Consider the following 23,481-nt stretch of genomic DNA (forward strand, 5'->3'; position numbering starts at 1 on the left):
AAGCTTCGCATATTGTCGAGGAGCGAATCGAACGATTAACCGTAATAACCACGTCGTCAGTCGAGTGTATCCAGCAGGAGAAATCAGGCTCTCAAGGGCAAATTCTTTTGCCTTCCTTGAAATTCTAATGATAATACTCGCAGGTAATAATCATTTGTCCCATGTATATTCATACATGATGAGGAAATCGTCGTTATGTTTTCCAAACGCGAGTATTCTCTTTCAATTAAAAGCAATGTGTTCACTTTTAGAGCACTTTTTGAAAGTTTTTATTTTTGGAAAGAAGAGAAAAACAATGCCTTATATTAGCAACACTTCAAACTGACTCTGTGATTCTTCACCAATTTTTAACACGTATATTTTTTCTAATAGAAAATGAAAAGTATAATAAATATGCTTTCATGCAATTATAAGAATAACATATATGTAGATTTTTTCTCTATCTGATTTATAAAAAATAAAATTTATTTAAAATTTATAAAAAATTTATAAAATATATAACAATAAAAATCTGTGAAAAAATGATCTTTTCTTGGCCGTTATGATAAATGTATGCGCATATCAATCAGTAATTTGCGCGAATACGATAATAATTCTTGATTATACAGTCAGGGTGAGATTATTGCCGAAGCAATAATTGTTGCGGCGAGCCATCTATTATGGTTACGTTATGTCGATCGCGCGCGTTGGCTATTTATAACGCAAACTGAGTGTCTCGATGGGATAATCGTGGTCGATCGAGGTTTGAGAAATCCGCCGGACCGTTCCAATCAATGATTAACACGAATGTATGAAAACGGAAGCGCGCGCGCGCGCGCGTCGCCTCGATGGAAAATGCAAATTGCATTTCGCGATATGGGATATAATAGTGGAACGCTTGCGTCAGAAGTAAAAGTATCTCGCGATATAGTACACACACTGTCTGAAGAACCGTCATGTGGCATCTTGTCGTATAGCGTGCTCCGTTGCTGATGCACGTTCATCAAGACGTGTGAATACGATTACGTGTGAATGAGATTGCTACGCGGAGATATCTCAATTCTCTTCGAGGAATAATTCTTGCACTATACTCTTTCTACAGCATGTAATTTATATATGCCAATTAATATTTATAATTATTATAATATATATTTTATATTTTATAAATTTTATATATTTTTTTATTTAATATATTTAATATATTTTTTTTAATTTTTTGCACGTGCGCGCTTACGTTCATTGCGTCTGTTTACGTCACTCGACAACCGGACACATGATGCGGAATTAATTGTTGCTCAAGCGCGCGATTAATCGACGTAAATTGAGGATTCTCGTGGCAACGAGCCGAAAGACCGCGGATTCACCGATCCACGACAAGAACTCGAGAAAAGGGAAGGGGGGAGGAGTTGCTATTTTATGCATCAGTTCTTACGACAGTCCGCAGCAATTTGCTCGCGAAAGAATTTTATTAAACACGGTAATCGCGATAGCAACAACGTGAAACGGTAATCGTAAAAATGCAGAAAAGTCGATATACTTGTTCATATGTTTTTATTTTTTAATTCAAAAATATTGCTAAAATAGAGAGAGAATTTTTTATTCGATCCTATAAAAATATACGATTTTATTTAATCTAATCTACCAAAAAATAAATGCAAACTTTTGCACCTGTTTTTTTATTCTAGATCGAAAATCTATATTTGAAATATAAAATATATAAAATGAAATTCTTAATAGTACGATATACTTATTTATGACAAATTTGGGTTGCTCTTATCAAATAAATTCTAATCGAAATCTACACTTCATTTGAAAAGATCTTGGGAAAATTCTATTCGTAAGTTTCATATTCCAAACACAAAATATTTTCCCGTGATTCCCATCACACAACATTTATATAATGTCCATAAGCCGCACAATTCCCGTTATATTTCGCTGCGAATAACGCGCGATCCTCCAACCGGAACCAAACCGTCAGTTGGAGGATTTATCGTGGATCGCGATAACAGGTTTCGATCATTCATTCTAGAAACTGAAATACATCTATTAACGTGTTTACCCTGTCACAGCAGACATTGCCCGCTTATATTTTCCGTACAATGGAGAAAGCGAAGGCTTAAATAGTTACATAAATCACCGTGATATATCGCATATTTGTTGATTAAAACTCGATTTAAATAATCGCATCGATATACAATGTCGAGTCGGAATAAATCAAGATGAAAAATGTCGCTTTATCAGTCTCTTAAATCGCTCAAAAAATATCAATGAAAGATCCAAGGTAGCAGGTGCCCGCGAAATAATGATTCCGCGCGACACCGTAATTCTTCGCCAAGTTACACCAAGACGGTCATAATCAAATATCGCGTATCAACGCGACTATAGAAGGAAGAACGTTATTAAGCAGAGGATACTTAATATTCCGTCGGAGGATGCTTTCATCGTGAAATTTGATGGGCCTCGTAAAGACGAGGAGACCAGAATCGAGCCCTGGTACTCGGGGGTACTTCATTCTTCTCTCATTTCTCCCTCTCCTCATCAAGAAGTGCAATCGCTCTCGCGAAAATCCAATCTTCCTTCCGTCCGCGCTCCAATTTGACGTCAATTAAATCGGCGGACCCGTATCAATTTTCGAGGCGGCTAATGACAAAACGTCGACGGCGACCACCGGCAAGTCCACCAGTCGGATAGACTCGTGCGAGGTGATTTCCGCGCCGGCGAGACTTTCGATTAATCCCGGCCCGCTACCCCTTTTTTCATCTACCTGTCGGGAGAGAACGCGCATTAAGGGACCCCCACGAAATAGCGACTTTTTGTCGCGACGCGCGAGCCGCAAGTTTCTGGACCCTTGAGAAATGGCCACGGATCGGTCTTCCCTCCGCCCAATAACGTCACCTTCGTTCTTCCTTCGTGGAAGGCCCTCTCTCATGACGCCCGCGACAAAATGAAATAACCGGCCGTCGAAGCCGATGGCGAAATTACGGTCGCTGGCAATCGTACCCACTCTCCTACCCGGGGTATAAAAAGTGACTGCCGTCATCGCAGACACTAGGTCGGAGAATACAAACTGTCCCGGAATATTGAATAAAGGAATGTGTCTCGAAGAAAGACAGAATGCAATTAGGCCCTTCGCGATTTTAAAACATATATAGCAATTGATTTGAGGCCGAAAGAAAGAGATAAAGAGACTATTTCAGTGAAAAAATTGACTAATTATAAGATAATCGTGACGTAAATATATATTTACAATATTTTAATTAAAATATAATAATTATATAATATTAATATTAGTTATAAAATTAATGTTAATATTAATTATATATAATATTACATAATTAGAATATATTTTAATTAAGATATATAATATTGTCTCGAAAAATTATAAATATTATTGTATATATATGTCATAATTACACACACTAGTGACTGCATCATTTCACTTATCATAGATTTATTTAGTCATTTCGTGGCGTCAACTTTGGAATTTTTATTTCGATCATGTAAGATATTTATACTTGTCGATTGAATTTTATCGAGAGAGATACGTTCGGCTTCTCCATCGATTACCCCTATTAAGCTTGCACGATCGTGAGCCAGGAAGCTTCTCGTGCCGACATAAACGCGCTGCGCGTCGCGCCTAGGTTCGATCCTGAACACTGAAGTCTTAATTGGCGCTAAGGGTTCAATGCTTATCGAATGACTAATTAATTAAGACGAGCGATCATTAATTAATTGCGGTGGAAAAATCCGGCTTGACTCGAAACGCGACGTGGCACTTCCTATCTCGTTTAACCCTCATGAAAACATTCTTGGAACGAAAGTTTAGAATTTGCTAATATATTAAGCAATATTTTTTTAGGAATAACATGTTTGTATTATATGCACAATTGAAAATTTTTGCTTCTGCGTTTTTTGTTAAAAAAATGCACAAGTACTTTTAAGATCTCCCATGATAGAGAAAAATTAGTTTAATAGTATCAATGTAATTTTATTATTTTATTGTTTATTTCAATTTCGAATTTTTTACTTTATTAATATTATTTTCCTTAACATATATATAAAATGTAAATTATTCTTCTTCTTCTTATTATTATTTTATTATTATTTCTTTCTATTATTTCTATTATTTTATTATTATTTTATTATTATTATTATTTTCCATAACATATATGTAAAAGTAGTAATAATTTCTGCAGCCCTGCTAATGCTAACAAATTTTAAATTTTCTTTCAAGAAAATAATATTTTTAATTCAACGTACGATAATTATGCAAAATTCTTGAACAGAGAAAATTTGATTTTAAATAAAATAATTAACTCGATACTTTTTATCACGCACAAGTCTCGTACATTTCGATCGCCGATCAAAATTAAGCACGGAGAAAAATTCAGATCCACTTTCCAATGTGGAGCATTATGTGGCGAAACAAGATGTATTCTCGAGTACACAACTCCAGTACCTGCATTGTTCGTTCTTGCAATCTTGTTTTCTTGAATGCAAGTGGAACGAATCTAACATTCTTGCCAATCTATTGAGAGTGCGCTATCATCAGCTCTGAAAGAGAAAGAGAAGGAGAATGAGAGGAAGATAATCTACGTGCGATCGAGCCTTTCGAAAATCGAATGTATCGGGAATCATTCGCGGTCAGTCACGCGGAATAATGGATTAGGCGAGGAAGACTCATTGGGTGCCGTAACATGTAGGGTGGCTCCGAGCCCCAGGATATCAAGAAGAAGTAGTAGGGTCGTCGACGACCGATCGGGGAAAATGCGGATCATCTCCCAGCACTTGGAAAACACGCCCCGTTGGGCATCGTTCTTCTTTTTGCCCGTAGACCATTATCCTCCGCATACAATGTGGGTAAACAAGTAAAAATTAAACTTTAAATTTCATCTTCGTCGATGGGGGTTGCATCAATAGTATATCCTCGAAAAATATATCCTTCGTAAACAATTAATCGATAAGCTATTGAATATCGGATAAGATATTGAATGTTGGATATTTAAATGGAATATTAATTTTGAAATATGAAAAAAATATTACATTGTACTTTTTTCAAAATTTTTTAATAGTTTTTTTAAAGAGAGATATTAATATAAAGTATATTATTTATATTAATTATAATTATTATTATTTTATTTATTTAATTATTATTATATTAATTATAATAATTATTATTTATATTAATTATAATTATATATTAGTTATGTTAATACATAAAAAAATTATATATTTAAAAATATATTGCTTGAGAATGATACGTTATATATGTGACGTACTAATAAATGTGTCTTTAAATAATTGTTTTTTATATAAATATAATTAATAATTATAAATTTACATACACACATATATATGTTGTGCTTTTTTGCTACACTTGTTAGCAAAAATTAAAGGATCTTTCGTAATGAGCCTGATTATTGAAAGTGAGTTTTTATGTCGAGTTTTCAGATCGTATTGACACCATTTCGAAAATTTCCAAGGTATACTATGCAAACAGTTTCGCGCACACAATTGTTTTTACCTTCCAAATCGTCCTTTCCAAATTATTTTTACCTTCGTCCTTCCCAAATATACACTAGACCCCGAACACGTTCGTCATTTCGTGGTTTATACATATTTACCTTGCCGCCACGCAAACGGAGCGTGTTTCGGACACGAAAATAGCGATTAAGGTATTGACTCGAGTACAATACATCTCCGATCAGGGATTAAGAATAACATTCTTTCGCACAAAAAATAGTATATTCAAAGTGTATGCAAAGAATTTATTGCCAATGTTTATCGAACATTTTCCTCCGAAAAACATAGAGAATATTTCTTACAAGAATTCAATTTAATTTTTAATTTATAATCACAGATTTTTATTATTATGCCTTTTATATATTTTTATATATTTTATACTTATATATTTTTATGTGTTATACTTCTCATCTCTGTCTAACATTGTTGTTAGTCTAGATATAATAAACAAGCCTTTATATAAAGAAATGTGTATTAAAAAAAAATATTTATATATAATACCATAAAAGCCGTATGCTAAATAATTTATACTTATTTACAAGAAGATAATTTATAATAATTTCTAATATATTTATATTTCTAATATATTTTAATAATTTATAATTTCACATTTATATTTAAAAATCAATTATTTAAAAAGTCTTACATTCTCTTTTCACACCTAATTATTTATATATTTAAAAAGCACTGCGTTAACATTTTCATAAATATTTAAAATCGCATTAAAGAAATCTAACCTTACCTGTATCTTACGCCGAATGGTGCAGTCGATCCTCAGGTGGCAGAATGCACGAGGGAGACGCTCTTGCGCAAAGATGCTGCCCCAGAGCAACGAGAGAGAGAAGGCTAACGTCTCGATCGGAAGGGAACCTTTGAGTGCGAGCAGGCGCGAGCAGGAGAAAAAAGGGACGCGAAACTTGGCGGTGCGATGAGAAAGAGAAAGCGCTCGGCGTCGGCGGGGTAGGGTGCGGTAGGGCGGGGAGGGGGGAAGGGTCAGTTCGAACGCGTACCGTAGTGGGAGGTGGGAGGTCGATCGCGCGCGACGCTGGCGCCCCCTGAGGGGTCCGCCGCGGAAGGTAAGGTTAGTCAGTCGCCAGCCGCTCTAGACGACGCGCGTTTTATGCGCGCGTCCCCGCGTCCTGTCTCGCGTTTAGACCCCGATCGTTTCTAATAATCGCGATTAAAAAAGCGAACGAAGTGTGATTCGTGACACGTTGCAGTGAAGTGAAAAACGCGCGTCCTGTCGGATCGGCCGTTATTAATTGAAACGGTAATTTACGCGAGTTCGAAAGCGCGAAAAGCGGCCGACGTTTTTGTACCCCGCAAAAACTCGATCGTGACCGAAGGAGGCCAGAAACGCGTGGATACGCATTGCGTGCTGACAGGTGGTGCTTAGAACGGAAACACGCTCGTAGGAAGTGCCGGATATTCTCACGGGGACGTGTAGAAAGCGTGTTTCGCGTCTCAAAATCGTCGCGTTTCCGCGGTTCGTGTTTCGCGGCCTCCGAAATGCGCAAACTTCAGACCGGCTGACCTCACGCTAACTTCTCGACGGACAATTCCCGACGATTTTAACCGCGCGTTTGGAGAAGAAAACTAATAAAGACGTTTATATAAAATTAAGGAAAAATTATATAAAGGAACAGTGGTGCTGTGATTCAGAGATTCTGTGCGAGATAGTTTCAAGTGGTCGACATTCTTTAGTTGAGAAAAAACCGCGTGAAACGATGAAAATAATGACGGATGGTATTTCGGCGTCGTGTCGCAAAAAAATGTCGGACAGTCGCGTCTCAAAGTCACCGCGGTGATAACATCAAGGACGTTATCGGGAAGGGCGTCGCAATTGGATTATAGTGTAATTAGCGCAGTGTGATCGTCGATGCGTACATAAATCGTGTTTGTTAACTGATTGTATTTTATACGAATTTTTACTCCGGTTTCTTCCCATCCACGTCGCCATCATTTTGGAGTTGGAGGTTACGCTCTCGTGTGTTAGTCTTTCCCGAAGGCAGTGCGATAGTGAACCGTGTGCTTTAGGGAGTTAATATAAAAGTTCGTGTGAAAAAGAGAGAAGATAGTATCAAGTGCGTTAAGTATTTGATCGATCGTTTCGTGGAACCGAGAGGAGGAGAGGCTGGGCCCGCGAACTCGGATCCCCCTCCCCCCCCCGCGCCTCCCGGTAATTTCTCGTTCTCGGAAAATGGAGTGAACATTCGCGCCTCTTCGTGGAAATATGAGGATTACGTTTCACTGCTGCGACCGTTCGTGGGCATCGATTACAAGCGAAAATGTATCTCACGCGCGTGCTTCTTCTACTACTGCTCGTTGCTGGCTCAAGGTGCGTTTGCTATTTTTTGCTAACAGAACAATTTTACGCATTTTTATTTCGCGATCCTCGCATGCGTAAAGCGAGGTAAAATAAAATAAAATAGTGCTTTGAATTTTTGTCGTCGATAAACATTAAGAGTTGAGCATAATAATATTTATTAACATTTAAAAAGAAATTTTAAAAGCGAAATATATTCATAAATATATATAAATATTTTTTACGACAGACAAAGACATAAAATAATCTTAAATAGTCATTAATGAAGAAGAAATATAGATATGATTATATGAAAGAGTTTATAGATATGATTATTTATACATGTCACATGTGTAAATGTCATATTAGAATGACATTTATAAGTCGTAAAAAAATTTTCAAAAAAGAAAAATTTTTTATATAAAATTATTAAATGTATGAGAGATCTAATAATTATTATTATTATATATTTTTAAATAAAAATTTCCCTAAAAGAAAAAAAATGCCATTATATACACTTAAGAAAATAATCCACATAATTTTATTAGTGTTTAAAATAATCGTTGATTGAAACAGATGATGTGATTACTGACGGTGTCATATTCTTTCGATTATTGTCATCGATATCGAAATCGATGGAATTGTTTTATGTTTTCGCTATTGGATCATCTTACGGATTTCTCGTGTCACATGAAAAATCGATACTGCTCACATATCATTGATTTTATTCACGCATTACGATTGATAAGGAAAATTATTATTATTTATTTATAGGAATTTCTAATTTAAATTGTATAGTATCTAAAAAAATTACAATTTTCTTAATTATCATATTAAAGCCTTATTTACACTTCTTTATATTTATTTATATATTCTTCATTTATTTTTTTTTAATTATAATATATTTATTTATATATTTATTTATATCTTTATTTTTTTTTAATTATAATATATTTATTTATATATTCTTTATTTATTTTTTTTAATTACAATATATTTATTTATATATTTATTTATATATTTATTTGTTTTAATTATAATATATTAAAGTCTTTTTTATACTTTTTATATTTCTCTACATTTCCTTTACATCTTTAACATGTGCTCTCTTATCTCGCAGATGCATGTGCTCGAGCGGGTACACCGGACAAAATTGCGAGAACGACTACATCCCCTGCGATCCTTCGCCATGTGAAAACGGGGGCTCGTGTCAACAGGTCAGCGAACTCGACTACGCGTGCCACTGTCCCGAAGGTGAGTAGATTTTTTTCCACTTCCTATCACGCCGTAAAATCTCGCTCGTACTCTTCCAAAGCTAGCGAAAGATGAAACTTTTTCGTATCAACACGTACGATCTCCTCGCGTATATTTTGCTCCCCTTTTTCCCCCCCGATCTCCCTCTCTCCCTCGCGTCACATGATTGCCGCCTCGTCAAGGTCAACGAAAATTAATGAATGGCAGAATCTACGCGTGTGTCTCGGAGATTTTCAGAATCGCGATTCTGTGGGATCAGTTACACGTTATGGAGAAATGTAATTTGACGTTTGACCATCTGTCCTTTGTCTCCTGTTTCCGTAGCGCGGGATAAATAATAACTTTCGTCCTCTGTCATCTCGAAATTCTGCGATTTCCGTGAAAACCGTTTCGAAAACTCTTCTCACGAAGCGACGAAGTTCACACAAGCGTCTTGCGACATTTCGGGGGAACAAGAGCCTTTTCACCGACCGGTTAATTACGGATGTGTCCGGATAATTCACTGCGGGATTTTGGAAGCTTTTCGGAGATTGTCGCGCGTTCCACTCTGTTTGTTCGAAAAATGTGAGAGAAAAACCGCGGGCGCGAAAGAGAGAGAGAAAGAAGAAGGGAAAAAGAGAGAAAAGAGGAGGCTCTCGCGCAGCAGGGCAGTGATTACTCGGTGCAACAGGTACAATCTCGGCCAGGGGTGTCCGGCACGGTCATTTACGTACGTGTGTATACGGTAGACGGTTAATGCGAAGCCTAGGGTCAGCCTAGCGTGGCCTCCTCGCTCCCCGGATCACAATGCGTGGTCCTCTTTTTCCCAGGCGGACCACGACCATGGCGACCCCACCTTCCACTCGGTCCGCTCCTTTACTTCCCCTGTGTCTTCTCCCCCTCCTCCTCTTCCGTCCACTTCGCCGGCGCACCTTCTCCCGTTAAAGAAACGCGAGCGAATCCTGCCTTTCCGCAGGTTCCTCGCTACTGATCGTTACACGCTTCCTGGTATTATTTTATGTACGCGATTATAAGGCTGTTACAAGAGGTATGTGTGCGATATTACGTGTAATTTTTTTTAAACGCGTGCATTGTTGATTTTATTTTTTACAACCATGGATATAGTTTGAATTTTTCATTCTCTTAGATGTACGAATATTTTAAGTGTCTTAGGCCCGGTTACATCAACGTTATTTTAGCTTTAAGCGAGACTTAAATATATGTCTATCTTTATCTTTCTTTTTAAATGAATAAAGACAGACATATATTTAAGTTTCGCTTAAAGCTAAAATAAGGTTGGTGCAACTGGGCCTTAATCACATTCTCGTAAATTGCTTCTCTATTGTATACACACATTTTGAATTTGCATATACGATTGGATACTTTTAAAAGTCCACATAAATATAAAGCATAATTCAACATCTTTTTAACGAGAAAGTCAGCTGACTTAAAGACATATTAAATTCCCAAGAAGATAAATTTCATTTCGTTTAATCGAATCTATAAATCCGCAGGCGAGTAAGATAGTGGTGGAGGAAAGAGGAGAGGGAGGGAAGGCAAGAAATTGAACGTATGCAGGATGCATTTTGCGTAACTTTGCTCACGCGTGTCGCCGATGTATTCCATTACATTAAATACCAAGTGCCTTCCATTTGTCTCGGCAGGCATCGCGTTTAAGAAGCCCTCGTCCGAGGCCTGAGCTGAAGAGACCCGCACCGCGGGTCCTTATTTCGATCGTCCTTTTTCTCGGCCTCCTCGTTTTACCTCGTACCTCGAAGTTGGCGAGAACGGGGCCTCGTCATTATCGCCTTTTCCGTTCAAGGTGACCGACGCCTTCCCCGGGAGGCTCCCGCGAGACGCTCTTGCAGCTCTTCTCCGTGACACTTCAATAAGTCGCCGGGATCGAAACTCGAAGAAGGCGTGCCCCAGTCACGGTGTCGGCGGTCGTTAGTCGGAGATCGTTCCTGCTCCTAACTATTCCGGATTTTGCCTGCCGCGAGGAGTCGCTGAACTTCCTCGAGCAGCGAGAAGTCTCTTCTAGACTCATCTCGGTATATTACCGTCGTAAAGATCCCGTTTTCTTCATTTTACTCGCGTCCCTACTTTCCATTCCACTTGTCGCAGTCCGATTAATTAGCAGCACAAATGCCTAGTAAACATCTTCCGATAAGTTAAACATGGGATTTATTAAACATAGATTTTTTATATGAGGCTTTTAGTACCCTTGCGTATCGCTCTTTTAATTTATTTTCATTCTGATTAGATATAAAAATTATTTTTTTTATCTAAGAAGCTATATAAGATTATTTTTTATCTTAGGTATAAAAAATTTTTTTTATCTTAGGTATAAAAGATAATTTTTATCTAAAAAGAAAGAGAAGGATGAAATAGAGGTATGAGTTTTCAGATGTGCAAGATGTTATATGTATACGTTATATAGATATATTAAACACACATTTATATAATCATGTTTTCTGTCATTTTGCTGGTTTTCTTTAAGGGGATAATAATGCTACTTAGATATCGTATAATTTCTATGTGGATGTCGTTACTTTTGCTTTTCACTCGTGACTTGTGCATTTCGCGAGACAGTCGAGATGAAATTCATCGGCAATCTTCTCGTTCGAAGTAATTTGCTCGCGTAGTTAGTTCTAATGGTTCAATTTGCAATATTTACACGCTTAACGCATTTGTCGTTTATATTTTCTTTTAGTTTGATGTCCCTATCATCGATTTTTTTCCTACTCAGTTCTTTGACTCTCGATTCGCTCTAGTTATAAAATTTTTTTGCTTGTCTTAGAGAAACTTTTCACAGAATAAACTCGTAATTATTCTCGATAGAACTCTTGATGTGCATTTGATTTGGTAATAGTTTAATTTATAGCATCTCGCTCTTTTTAGTCCTTATTCTCTTCCTTCCTGTTGCCACCAAGCATGAGCCATCCTCTTCTTTCAGTCCTTTTAACGACGCGTGCGACTAGCGTCTCCCTTCTAAGGACCTAATCCTAGCGAAGGATTTCCTGCACGTCGAGCGATCCGATCACGCCTCCTGCATTCGATTCTACTAATTAGAAACTGCTCTATCGAACGTCAGTTAAACGATTAACTACACGCCCGAAGATTAATCGATCGAGAAAGGAAGGAAATGGAGGGAGAAGGATAGAAAATGAGAGGCTGGGTAAAAGAAAGAGAGAGATACTCTCAACTTGCTCTTTTCTAGATCCCAGTCGAACTGTCATTTTTCTTCATATATTTCTTGTTCCGATTTCATTATTATACTCATACAGAGATAGGGAGTGCTCGAATGAGAGAAAGAGAGCGAAGGGAAGTCTTGTCCGTTTGATCGACCGCGACGATTGTGCACCGGCTCGGTGAAGTTCTTGCGAAGGAATTAAATCGTCGATTTTATCTACGTCGCGCGACGATCGGCAAGAAACTCGAATTTATTGTTGAAGTTGTACATACTTTGTCGGCGAGACGCCGAGGAGGATTGAATAGTCTCGTGAGGGATGGTGCGCGTTTTCATCGATGCTCTCACACCGATTAATTTGTTGATCCACTTCTTACCGTTCGCGACGAGAATTAAATTCGATGACTTCATCATTTTCTGCACTCCAACTATTTATATTCTTATCGTTATGCTTAAATTCTTATTCTTATATTATATCTTATTTCGTTTTAGATGGAGTAATGTAAATTTCATACTTTTTATTTGTCAGCTGTTTTATTTCGTTCAACAATAGTTCAATGATACATTTATAGCGCAAATTAATTTCCCTATTTTATCGCGATAAATTTTTATGATTATATAAAGAAAAAGATTTGACATTAATAATTAAAATAAATAAAATAAATGAATAATTAAAATAATTAAAATAAATAATATTAGTTATATAATTATAATATTAATCATTATTATAATTATATAACGTAGACAAGAAATTAAGTAGCTTATTAAAACGAAAGCATGAAATATGTGCAATGTAATATTTTAGTACAGTCGTGATGAAATAACCCAGAGTATGACAAATAAAAAGATATTTAATTATCTCAGATTAATGACTTTGACATGAAAGTCTGTTCAAGCTCGTATACCGTCGACATGAAAAATGTACACGAGCTTCCTTATCAATTAAAAGCTAGCATTTTACCTCTACTGAACGGCTACCATCTCGTTTCTCTTAGCAGTTGTAACGGAGCTAGTACAAGCTTTGATTAAAATCAAACGAGTCCTGCCTGTGTACGATCGAATCGATCCGATCTATTTTGCCGATCGCTGTCGGAAGATCGAGTATATTCGCTCGTTCGTCATGTTCTCCGTGTAATTCCTGTAACTGGTTTACAGCAAGCGGATATATACATGCGTGTCAAAAGGAGACAGGATACGATTGTCGTACATTATAAAATTATTATAAAATTACATCCGCGTCATCATTTTATAAATTTCCGATATAATATTTAAATTGAAATTTTTACATATCGATTACGAGTTGAATGTATATAAATTTATTTATATAAATGATATAAATAATATTAAAAAAAAAACAAGTAAATTATTTTTTATCGTGTCAAAGGAAAATAAAATCTCTCACCATTAATCTAACATAGATTACGTATAAGTTGCACATAAAAAATATACAGTTTGCACGTAAAATATTAAAGTATTGTTGCTCACACGTGGACGAGAATATTGGAATGTATTGAGAAAGAGAAACACGAGATGGATGGTTATCCGTTCTCGGCTGATTTATACCATTGCGCGAGCATAAAATGCGTAGCACGACGAACGAGAGTCTGCGGCAAAGGGACTTGGAAGGCAGAGCTTGCAAAGTAAAGTGTGCGTTAGTTTCGCCGTTTTTGCCGGTTCTCTCGGGGAATTGTTGCGGAGAATTTATACGATAAGAAATGTGTCAAGGATTAAAGGAAATGGGAGGAAAAAACACACAGAAATCGAATAAAGACACTCATTTTGGTTTTATTTTACAACTATCGTGCATTTAAAGAGAAAGCTTTCTTTAAAGTTTTTTAAAGTTTTTTTTAATTTTTTAAAATTTATTTTAACTTTAATTTAAACATTAATTTAATTTAATATTATATATTTTAAATAATCCATTTTTATAGAAAATATGCATTAAATTTTGAAAATAAATTTTTTCCTCGAGTTTTTAAATCCATCTTTTATATAAATGAGAAATATTTAATATTCTTAAAATTTTTTTGTAATTAAAAAAATTTAGCAATCCATTTCGTAGATGAATTCTTAACAACTTTCATTATAATATATATTTTCCAATTTTTAGTTATTTTAGCTTTCAAAATATTAATATCGATATTTGAATCTTCCAATTAAAATCCCGTAACCTTCATCAATAATTTCCAACGCCCCATTCTCCGAAACGTACGATGTAGAACGTGTACGTTCCTCTTCCTCGCCGAATACGAAAGCGGTACTTTGCCATGGTGCACACCCGGAAACGCGCGAATAATCGGCCGGAGTTTTCCGTCACGCGTCGCGATCGATCAGCTGATAATTATTACAACGGTGCGCGATAACTCGCGCCTCGTTCCCACGTGTCGTGTCGTATCTACCATTCGCGCAACGGTACACGAATTTTAACGCCGAGGTACGTGTGCGTTGCCTCTCTCCGTCTCTCGCCACCCACACTTGGCGCGACGTCGTCCGTAGAAATGTCGTTTAGAGAGACGTGCGTTCGGAGACGATTGAAATCCGCGGCGCACGACTCTGGAAGAGAGGGAAGATTTATCGACTTCTCTGTTACATTGTTCTTTATTAGTCGAGCAGGGCTTAACACTTAATTAAATCCCCTTGTGGGCCTGCCATTCAGGACGTTCGCGTTTCTCAACGCGTTTCGGCGGCGACTTTGTGTGAGAGCGTTATTAATATCTCTCCTCTTCGTGTCCTTCTGAATATATTTCTCCGTGTTCTTTTCTAATCCAACAAAAACCTCTCTCTCTCTCTCCCTCCTTGGACGACGCAACGTTGCGTAATTAATAGCCGCGAACACTCGAGCACAAAGCAGGCGCGTACGATGACGTCTAACAAGTGTCCTCGCAATGTACGTCTTGGTATCTCCTTCATTCTTGTGCATTGTCCACGGTCTGGGTCTATTTCATCGCGCAAATCCGGCGTGTCGTCGCTCTATTCTCTCGCTCATCCTTCTTCCGGATCTTCAACCTGACTCCGTAGGTGGTTTAGATACGTAGAAACGTTGGCAAAGCGTCACGTCGTAATTAGTCTTTTCCATCACGGATAGTCTTCTTCTTGGTCACTAAATTGACGAAGGATATACCGCGGGAATTACGCAATTTCGTACAAAATAATTGTATCGATCAATCTGAATAATTTTTATTAATTGTCTATTTGAGTTTCATATTAATATAGTTGGTAAAAATAATTAAAAATTAAATAAACATATATGTGTCGAAATTCAAGATTATTTTCTTTGCGAATTTTCGCTCGAAATTTATCGTTACTTAAATTGTATTAGTTTGCTAATTTTTTATTACATAAATATATTTGATTATTTGTAGAATATTTTAATTATATATGTATGAATTTTGTATAATTAATTAATATTTTTTTCTGACTTGAATTTCGATGCGACGTGAAAAGATAACAAATCTCGAAACAGATCAATCTTTTAAACAAAAGAAGGAAAATGAGAGCTTCTGAGAGACGTGGAAACACCGATCTCAGACGTGGCCAGCTCACAATTTCTCGCGACAGTGACAGATACCGGTCGTTCGTATATTCATGGCTGCTTGTAACCACAGGAATATAAGTATACCACTAGCGTTTCATTCTCATAAGCTTTGAGACTAGAAAAGGGACACGATAAATGAGTCCGAGCCGCTGCTCTAGACAAGATGTCGTGACTTCCAGTTGAAACTATTGTCTCTCTATCACTATTGAACCTTTGAATTTAAGATCATAAGACTTTTGCTTAGAGAACTAGCGAGAAATTTTCGTGTTAATTATAAAGCAGTGATTTCTTACTGTTTTATGTTACCTGGAAATTTTTTTTATCGAGATAAAGATCGGTAAAGGCTATTTGCATAAGCGAGGAATCTGAAAGGATATGTATTACATCAATATTCGTATATTTTATCTGCCATGCGCGAAGGGATATTGTTCGGAAACTATTATTATTAATTGTTATTCGTACAGAAATTATCGTATGAAAATTTATATACTATTATGTTACGGGTATATATGAGATATGATTTAATATAATTATAACTAATTAACAAAATATATCGGTTCGGTATTCCTTGCATCATAACTCGTTTTATGTACACAGTTACTTTCCCACGATTTGGTCAAATCGCACAGATGTGCCGTAGAACCCTTTTCGATTCTGTTATTCGCTCATTGGGGTCTCGATATTGTCGCGAGACACGGTACGAATCTCTAGGGAATTGGTGCAAAATCAGGACGAGTACTGCATAATGTATTACACCCCTCTTTGAGACTACTTGTGAAATATAAGACGCATTGTATTAAATATAAATTGTAATAAAAATTGTAAAAAATTAAATATTAGAAAATTAAATTAATATTCTGTCAAATGTCAAATTATTTTAATATACAATTTAATATATTTTAATATATATTATGATATTATACAGTTGACCAAATAACGACATAACTGTGCAACGCTTGTACCGTTTCATACCTGTATCACGTAAGAATAAGCGTGTATTATAATTTTGCTTTCTTTAAAGACTGGAATGAGGAACAGTTGTAGCTGAACTAATAAAAGCGAATATTATTTCCTTGAATATCTTATTTTACAAAAATTGTTTAAAGGACAAAAGTATGTATATATAATTTATATAATTATTTTATTTAACGAGATTATTTTTCATATATAATTATTTTATTTAGCTTGAGATTATTTTTTAAGATAACACGCATATTCGCTTACATTTGAATAGAATAATACGTTAAGCTTTATACGGGAGATGGACTTTCAAGAGATATTTTCGTCGTAAGCAACTCTTACTTATCCAGATGAGAGGAAGGGCTGTGGTGTCTTTTGTCTGCATCTCCGGTGGAACGATAAATCCACACCCACGCGGTGTAAACCGAGCTGGAAACTGCCACTGGAAGTAACCGGAATCGGGTACGGTTGGCCATTTTGCGCTGGATATAAATCTGGATTAATTTAAATCGTTGGTTGAATCGCAATATCGATCGTCGTATTTGCCAAGTTGCATGCATATCGGAAGATTGCGCTAAAAAAAAGTCCATAGCACTTGATATATTTCGATAAAATACAAAAGCAGGATGAACTCTTTCTCGTGCACGCATATTTTCAGGCGTTTGCGTAATATTTTCTGATATATTTTAATTCGAAATATAAGAAAAATAGATATATTTTTCAACTATAATATCCTTTTTTTCAAAATATTCGTGAATTATCCTCATGACATAAGAAAAAAAATTTCGATTAATTAAATTCTACCTTTTTAATTTTTTTCAATTAATTTTTTTCGATTAATTAAATTCTATCTTTTTAATTTTTTTCGTCGCATGCTGACCGATTTGAAATCGTCCTTAAATTCGCGTGACGTTCGCTTGACAAAGCAGATGTGCAAGATTCCCGTTCGAAAACAATGGGGTCTGGATCGATGATGCGACCGAGACGTGGGGGAAGAGGGAGGGGGAAACGATCTCCATAGAAAGGGGGGCCGCACCCCGTAGAAGGCGACCGCGCTGCGTTCGCTCTTGTGGCGCGATGGAAACGGGCCCCACTGGGCCCTATCGAGCCCCCGAGACCGCGAAGAATCATCGACTCGCTCGTAAAACCGCCAGTACCTTATTTCTCCTCTCGTTCCCTCTCTTTCTCTTCTTCTTTTCTCCTCTTCCATTGGTCCTTATATTTCTTCCTCTACTCGATACCATCTACGAACTCTCGCGGCAACCCTTTCTCGTACTCTTCATATTTTACCATTACCATATCAGGTTCTTCTCGATTCCCCCGTCCTCGCCGCGCTCTCTCTCTCTCTCTCTCTCTCTCTCTCTCTCTCTCTCTCTCTCTCTCTCTCTCTCTCTCTCTATTCGGTCCCTTATTAAATATACCTACCTTACGTGGATTACGTACACGCAAGAGCACGCACGTTTGATCATCACGTGGATCGAATCGTTCCTGTGGGGTCGCAGCTTTGTACAATTGTCTTCGTAGTAGTTCTATTTCCTACACGAGACTATCGATCGAGCTTCTGATTGCGAATCTTACGAGAACTCGTATTTTCTAGAGTGACATATTTTTATTTGAGACATATATTTTTTATTGTTTGTGTAAATAATTACTCTCTTCCCGATAGACACGATAAAGTTTGATATATAGAGTAGATTTTATGAATGTTCTTGGCGGAAGTTCGGTGACATCGTAAACGGAGGAACCAGTTTTATGAGTCGACATACAACAGTTTTTAATTAGATCTGATGCGATACGATTCAGGATCGTAATGTTGAAACGAATCGAGGTCCGCTTGAGTTGATTGCCATTCGTAAAGCAAGTCTCTAATCGGGTTTCTTCCGCTTTCCAGATATATAAAGAGACATCATTTGTCTTTCTGATTTCATCTCTTCAACTTTTTACTACCTTACAAATGTCTTCGTCGCTATATATTTCTCAAAGGAATTAGCCTAATAACCATAAGATATTTTGTTATGTAAAAAGTAATATAAAAAAATAACATCAGTCATAAATAATTTAATGAAAAAATTAATGTACGATCATTTTGCGCATAATTATATTAAATGCAATTTTAGATTTCACTTTTTTATATTAATCTATTATACTTCATTTTTTGTTGATCTATAATTTTTTATGAATCTGTCAAATAAGAGTGTTTTAAAAATCAAGTCATTTTCGCTGCAACATATTCAATTTTTTTATTCTATGATGTATTGTTGATATGTTGTGAGATTTAATTATTTTTTTTATATTTTTCTTAGTTTATTTATAACCATCTTTGCATTTTTCGATAATATGCATTTTTTTATTAAATATAATTTTTAAAAGGTAATTTTTAAAAGATTTTTTTTAGATTTTTAAAATATAATTTTTAAAAGGTAATTTTTAAAAGGTTTCTTTTAAATTAGATTGTTCTTTTAATATTTTATTAGTGTAATTTTAAGTAAAAGATTTGCGCTAAATAACATTATTTCTTGGAATAATATATACAATAAATAGAGTAACTTTAAAATAAAATATGATAGTATATAATACTATTTCTTTACAAAATTTCCATTATCGTAAAAATATCACAACGTCACACATAGAGTAATTCTTCGTTCGCTTTTGTAGCCTCGTCGAACTTCTCTCGCATCTCAAAACCGCAAACCACGCGCGACGACATGTTCGCGAGTGTGATATGTATATGTGTGTATGTGCGTGTGTATGTGCATCGGTGAATATGCATGGTCCACGCCGTGGTATGCACGCGTCGAACGCACGAGGAGAGAGTTCACCGTACTCACGTGGCGATGTGCGGGGGAGGGAGAGAAGGGCAGAAGAGGCGCGTTGTTTCTCCGGAAGGTCATCCCGGTAGAAGTCGCTTCACCTCTGACCTCGGCGCCTCCGTGTTCCCATAAATGTGACCGCGGGGTTACTTTATGTCTCGCCATGCACCCCTTACGAAAATTTTGACTACACCATATTTGAAAAGTGTGAGATAAAATGTCTAAAAAAAACAATTATATTTCATATTTTTTTAAAAAATATATTTGTGTAAATTAATTTTAATTATTTATTATTATTTAATATATTTTAATCAGACATTTATCGGTACATCTATTATCTTTAATTACTCGTCTTTAAAATTCAATCGACCTGTCAATCGAGATACGCGATTATTCTCTGCAATTTTCGATAACGGGAGCGATGTTTAAGATCTGAGAAATGACGGAAGATGGAAAAGATTCGAAAAAAGTAGGGGAAGGGGTAAAGAAGATGCAGGTACACCTGCGGTCATAAACTTGTCGAAGTGGTGTGGCGTAGCGTAATGGCAGGAGAGCGTTGCCTTGCCCTTGATTGCGACGATAAAACCTTCCCCCTTTCCACCGGCTTTGCTTCGCCGCCGTCTTTCCCGAGCGTACACCTCTTCCGCCCTTCTCCTGTTACTTTATCTTTCCGACACCCCGCGACTTTACGCACTTTGTTTGTAAATCCATCTTGAGCGATTAATAGGAAAGGAAGTTATCAGCACAACCTTCGTTAATTAACTCCATCCTTTACCACGATATCGAACAATTTAAACTAATAAAGGTAATTTTAAAATTACTTCATAAAAAATTCGTCCTATCAAAATTATCTAAACACACATTAAATAATAAATTATAAAATTCTAAATTAATTATTCTAAATATTAAAAATATAATTAACGAAAAAAAATATTTAGATATAAATATTTAATATTCTTCGTCCAAATAAATACCATCATTATCGAAAATTGAATTATAAATTTGATAAATTTATATATTTATATTTTTATTTATTTATTTACAATACTTCATAAACAATTTTGGTAGGATAAATTTTTCCGCGCATCGAAAATTAAGTCTACTAAAGTTTTTGTACCTTAAATTCCTGTCATTTGTTATGAATGAAGAGAAGTAATAGACCACCTTTGTCTCGCGAACGCCAACGTAACGATGCAGACGATTATGATAATCGCAACGTGCTTAAGCAACGTTAAATTATCCGACAGCATTCCCTTCGTGCACTTTCATTCCGTCTTGCGATACAAATAGAAATGCAGATGCAGCAAAAACGTCCTGTTCTTAAACATACAATGTAGGCCTTTAGAACCATTCAGTCAATAGAATTCAATTATCCTGCAAGATATTACGCAATATTTACGGGAGACATTATCCGATATTACTCTTTATTAGCGGAAATTTTTTGTTTCGAAAAAAATTATAAAAATAATAGCATTATTTTATCGTTTGGTCTGGATTGTATAAATAAAAAGATCATAAAGTTTACGAAAAGGGAGTTTGTAAAAGGGAAGATACTTTTCTTCATTATTCGATGAAAATCATACATAAAAACAAATCTTGATAAAATATAAGTTATACCTCTTTAAGAAAATAAATTTAAAGAATAAAGAGAGATCAGTTATATATGAAAGACAATTCAACAGCTGTATTATTATTATTAATATCATACTTTATATCAATCTTTGCTAAATTTAAAAACTAATCTTAATCTCAACTTTATTTTACATCCTATAAATTAATCATCTTTAGAAGAAATCATTGATAATATTTCAATATATTTTATGAATTAATCATCTGCTCAATTGAAAATAATTATACATTAAAATTAGAGTATGTATATAAGAAAATTTTTCATACCATTTTATTTCTCTTTTTTTATATGCCATTGTTCGTCGGTCTTTCTTACGTCTGTAGCGGGAACATTCAAGACGCTATTAAAGCAACATATCGCGTGTCGAGTAATCTCGCTCTTCTCCCATCGCGAGATCATTCTCAAAAGAGGATTACTCGTGGCTTCCTTCTTCCTTCGGACGGACGCACTTTCAGCTCATCTTTCCTTTCGTGTCTATCGGCCTCGTCTCATCGCGCAGAATACGATTATTATTCCTCCTTATGACGTCGTTTTGCGGAACAGAGAATATAAAAATCTCATGGAATAAACATTGGAACAAATCAATGATTGAAAATATTAGATGTATGAAAATTGTGCGTGTTAAAAATTATTCTTTTCTTAAAAACCTACTGTCAAACTTCTCTCCACGAGAGAATTTATTACCATTGTCGGGTATAATTAAAAAATTTATTCATTGTATATCTAATACAATTAATTTTAATTTGTAATTTTATTAGGAGCAAAATGTATGAGGATAAATTGCACATACGAATAATTTTTTTACACGCTTAAATTTTGTAAAATCAATGCTTCGTATAATTATCCATGAAACTTACACAGAAAAAAAGGATATTCTTGAAAATATCTTGAATAATGGCTTGCTTGAATGAAGCCATTTTATATCATTCAATCAAGAAAAATATTCTTACGATTTAAGATTTAATTTTCTTGAGTGGAAAGGAAACAATGTTAAACAGAAAATAACATTTTTAAATCAAAGATTATAATTTTCTTAAAATAGAATTAAATAATTATATATTCTTGAGATGACGATTACAATATTGAAATAAGATTGTAATATTGTTGAAATTTAAAATTATTAAATTCTTCTAAGATTATAAATTGTTGCGTATATACGAAACAATGAGCGCGTTAATTTAAGTATATAAATTTTGATTTGACACTTATTTTTTTCTGTGTAGAATTAGCACACACGATGGGTTAAATTTCTTTAAATCTCCATAATATGTAATGAAGCGAGATTCCACCGGAGTTAGCTTCCATTCTACATACTGCCGGCCGTGTACTTGCCTCACAAAACACGGTCCAACGTAATGCCTCGGCTCTTTTTCGCGTAATTTCATTATTTCGCGATGCACAAGATAGGAGTCGTTAGCTAGACCGGTTAGGAGTATGAGCGAGTAAACCGCGAACGGTATATACCGGGATGGGATGAAAAGGGAGGAGGAACCCGATCCCCTTCGGCATATATGTACCCGTAAAGAGAAAGGAGAAGGAAGTCGCGCAAAAGATTACAGGAGAACATGTGCACGAGCGCATCTTGAACGATCCGGCATTTCGATATCGTCCTCTGAACGTGACCCCGCATCGCGATGCCTGACATATCCGTAGTTTCCGGAAGAAACTAATAGTCGATAATTAAATCGAGAGATCGATGCAGCATCCACTTAACAAGATGAAATTAAAATTTGCCTACACATATGTCTTTGGATAAAATAATAATATAAATCATGAGAATAAAAATGGTACATTTTTTATGCACGATTACTTTTTAGCAAAAGAGTTTAGATCTCTTTTTTCATGTAATGTTATGATGAGATAATACGAAAAGAAATATGTCCAGATGAAATATATTTTATTAATTGTTTTAATAATTTAAATATAAAATAGATAACATTTATTTATCGCTTAATTTCTAGAGAGTACTAGATATTTCTGGACGAAATTATTTTATTAATTGTTTTAATAATTTAAATATAAAGTAGATAACATTTATTTATGGCTTAATTTCTAGAGAGTAATAGATATTTCTGGACGAAATTATTTTATTAATTGTTTTAATAATTCAAATATGAAGTGGATAGTATTTATTTATCGCTTAGTGTCTAGGAAATAATAATTACGGCAGATGACTCGAATTTTGCAGCTATAAACAATAATACTTCGTATCGTACGTCGCATCTACCGAGTAGTTTTCAACGATAAATACGTTGTGATAAATAACCCGGCCTTACTTGGGTGCTCTTCCGCGTTACAAGCTTCACTCGAAAGAGA

At 35.5% G+C, this 23,481-nt stretch overlaps 1 protein-coding gene and 1 long non-coding RNA gene across 3 annotated transcripts in view; one reads left to right on the forward strand and one right to left on the reverse strand.

The window, feature by feature from the left end:
- Nucleotides 1-23,481, forward strand: part of N (neurogenic locus Notch protein) — a 252,263-nt gene that overhangs the window by 103,226 nt on the left and 125,556 nt on the right. The window contains exons 1-2 of one of the 2 annotated variants that reach the window (XM_083088516.1): nt 6,581-7,840; nt 8,928-9,061. In XM_083088516.1, the coding sequence (XP_082944642.1) occupies nt 7,791-7,840; nt 8,928-9,061 (184 nt within the window). In that variant the 5' untranslated portion in view covers nt 6,581-7,790. Of the gene's footprint in view, nt 1-6,580; nt 7,841-8,927; nt 9,062-23,481 lie in introns of those variants that run through there. The other variant, XM_083088515.1, reaches the window with a different exon arrangement.
- LOC145965177 (uncharacterized) overlaps nt 1-23,481 on the reverse strand; it is a 154,836-nt gene that overhangs the window by 22,434 nt on the left and 108,921 nt on the right. The gene's annotated exons all lie outside the window — the stretch shown is intronic.

The sequence above is a fragment of the Camponotus vicinus genome, unplaced genomic scaffold, assembly GCF_025532165.1.
Source record: "Camponotus vicinus isolate PSW18456_S1 unplaced genomic scaffold, iyCamVici1.0 SCAF_14, whole genome shotgun sequence".
Classification (NCBI taxonomy): domain Eukaryota; kingdom Metazoa; phylum Arthropoda; class Insecta; order Hymenoptera; family Formicidae; genus Camponotus; species Camponotus vicinus.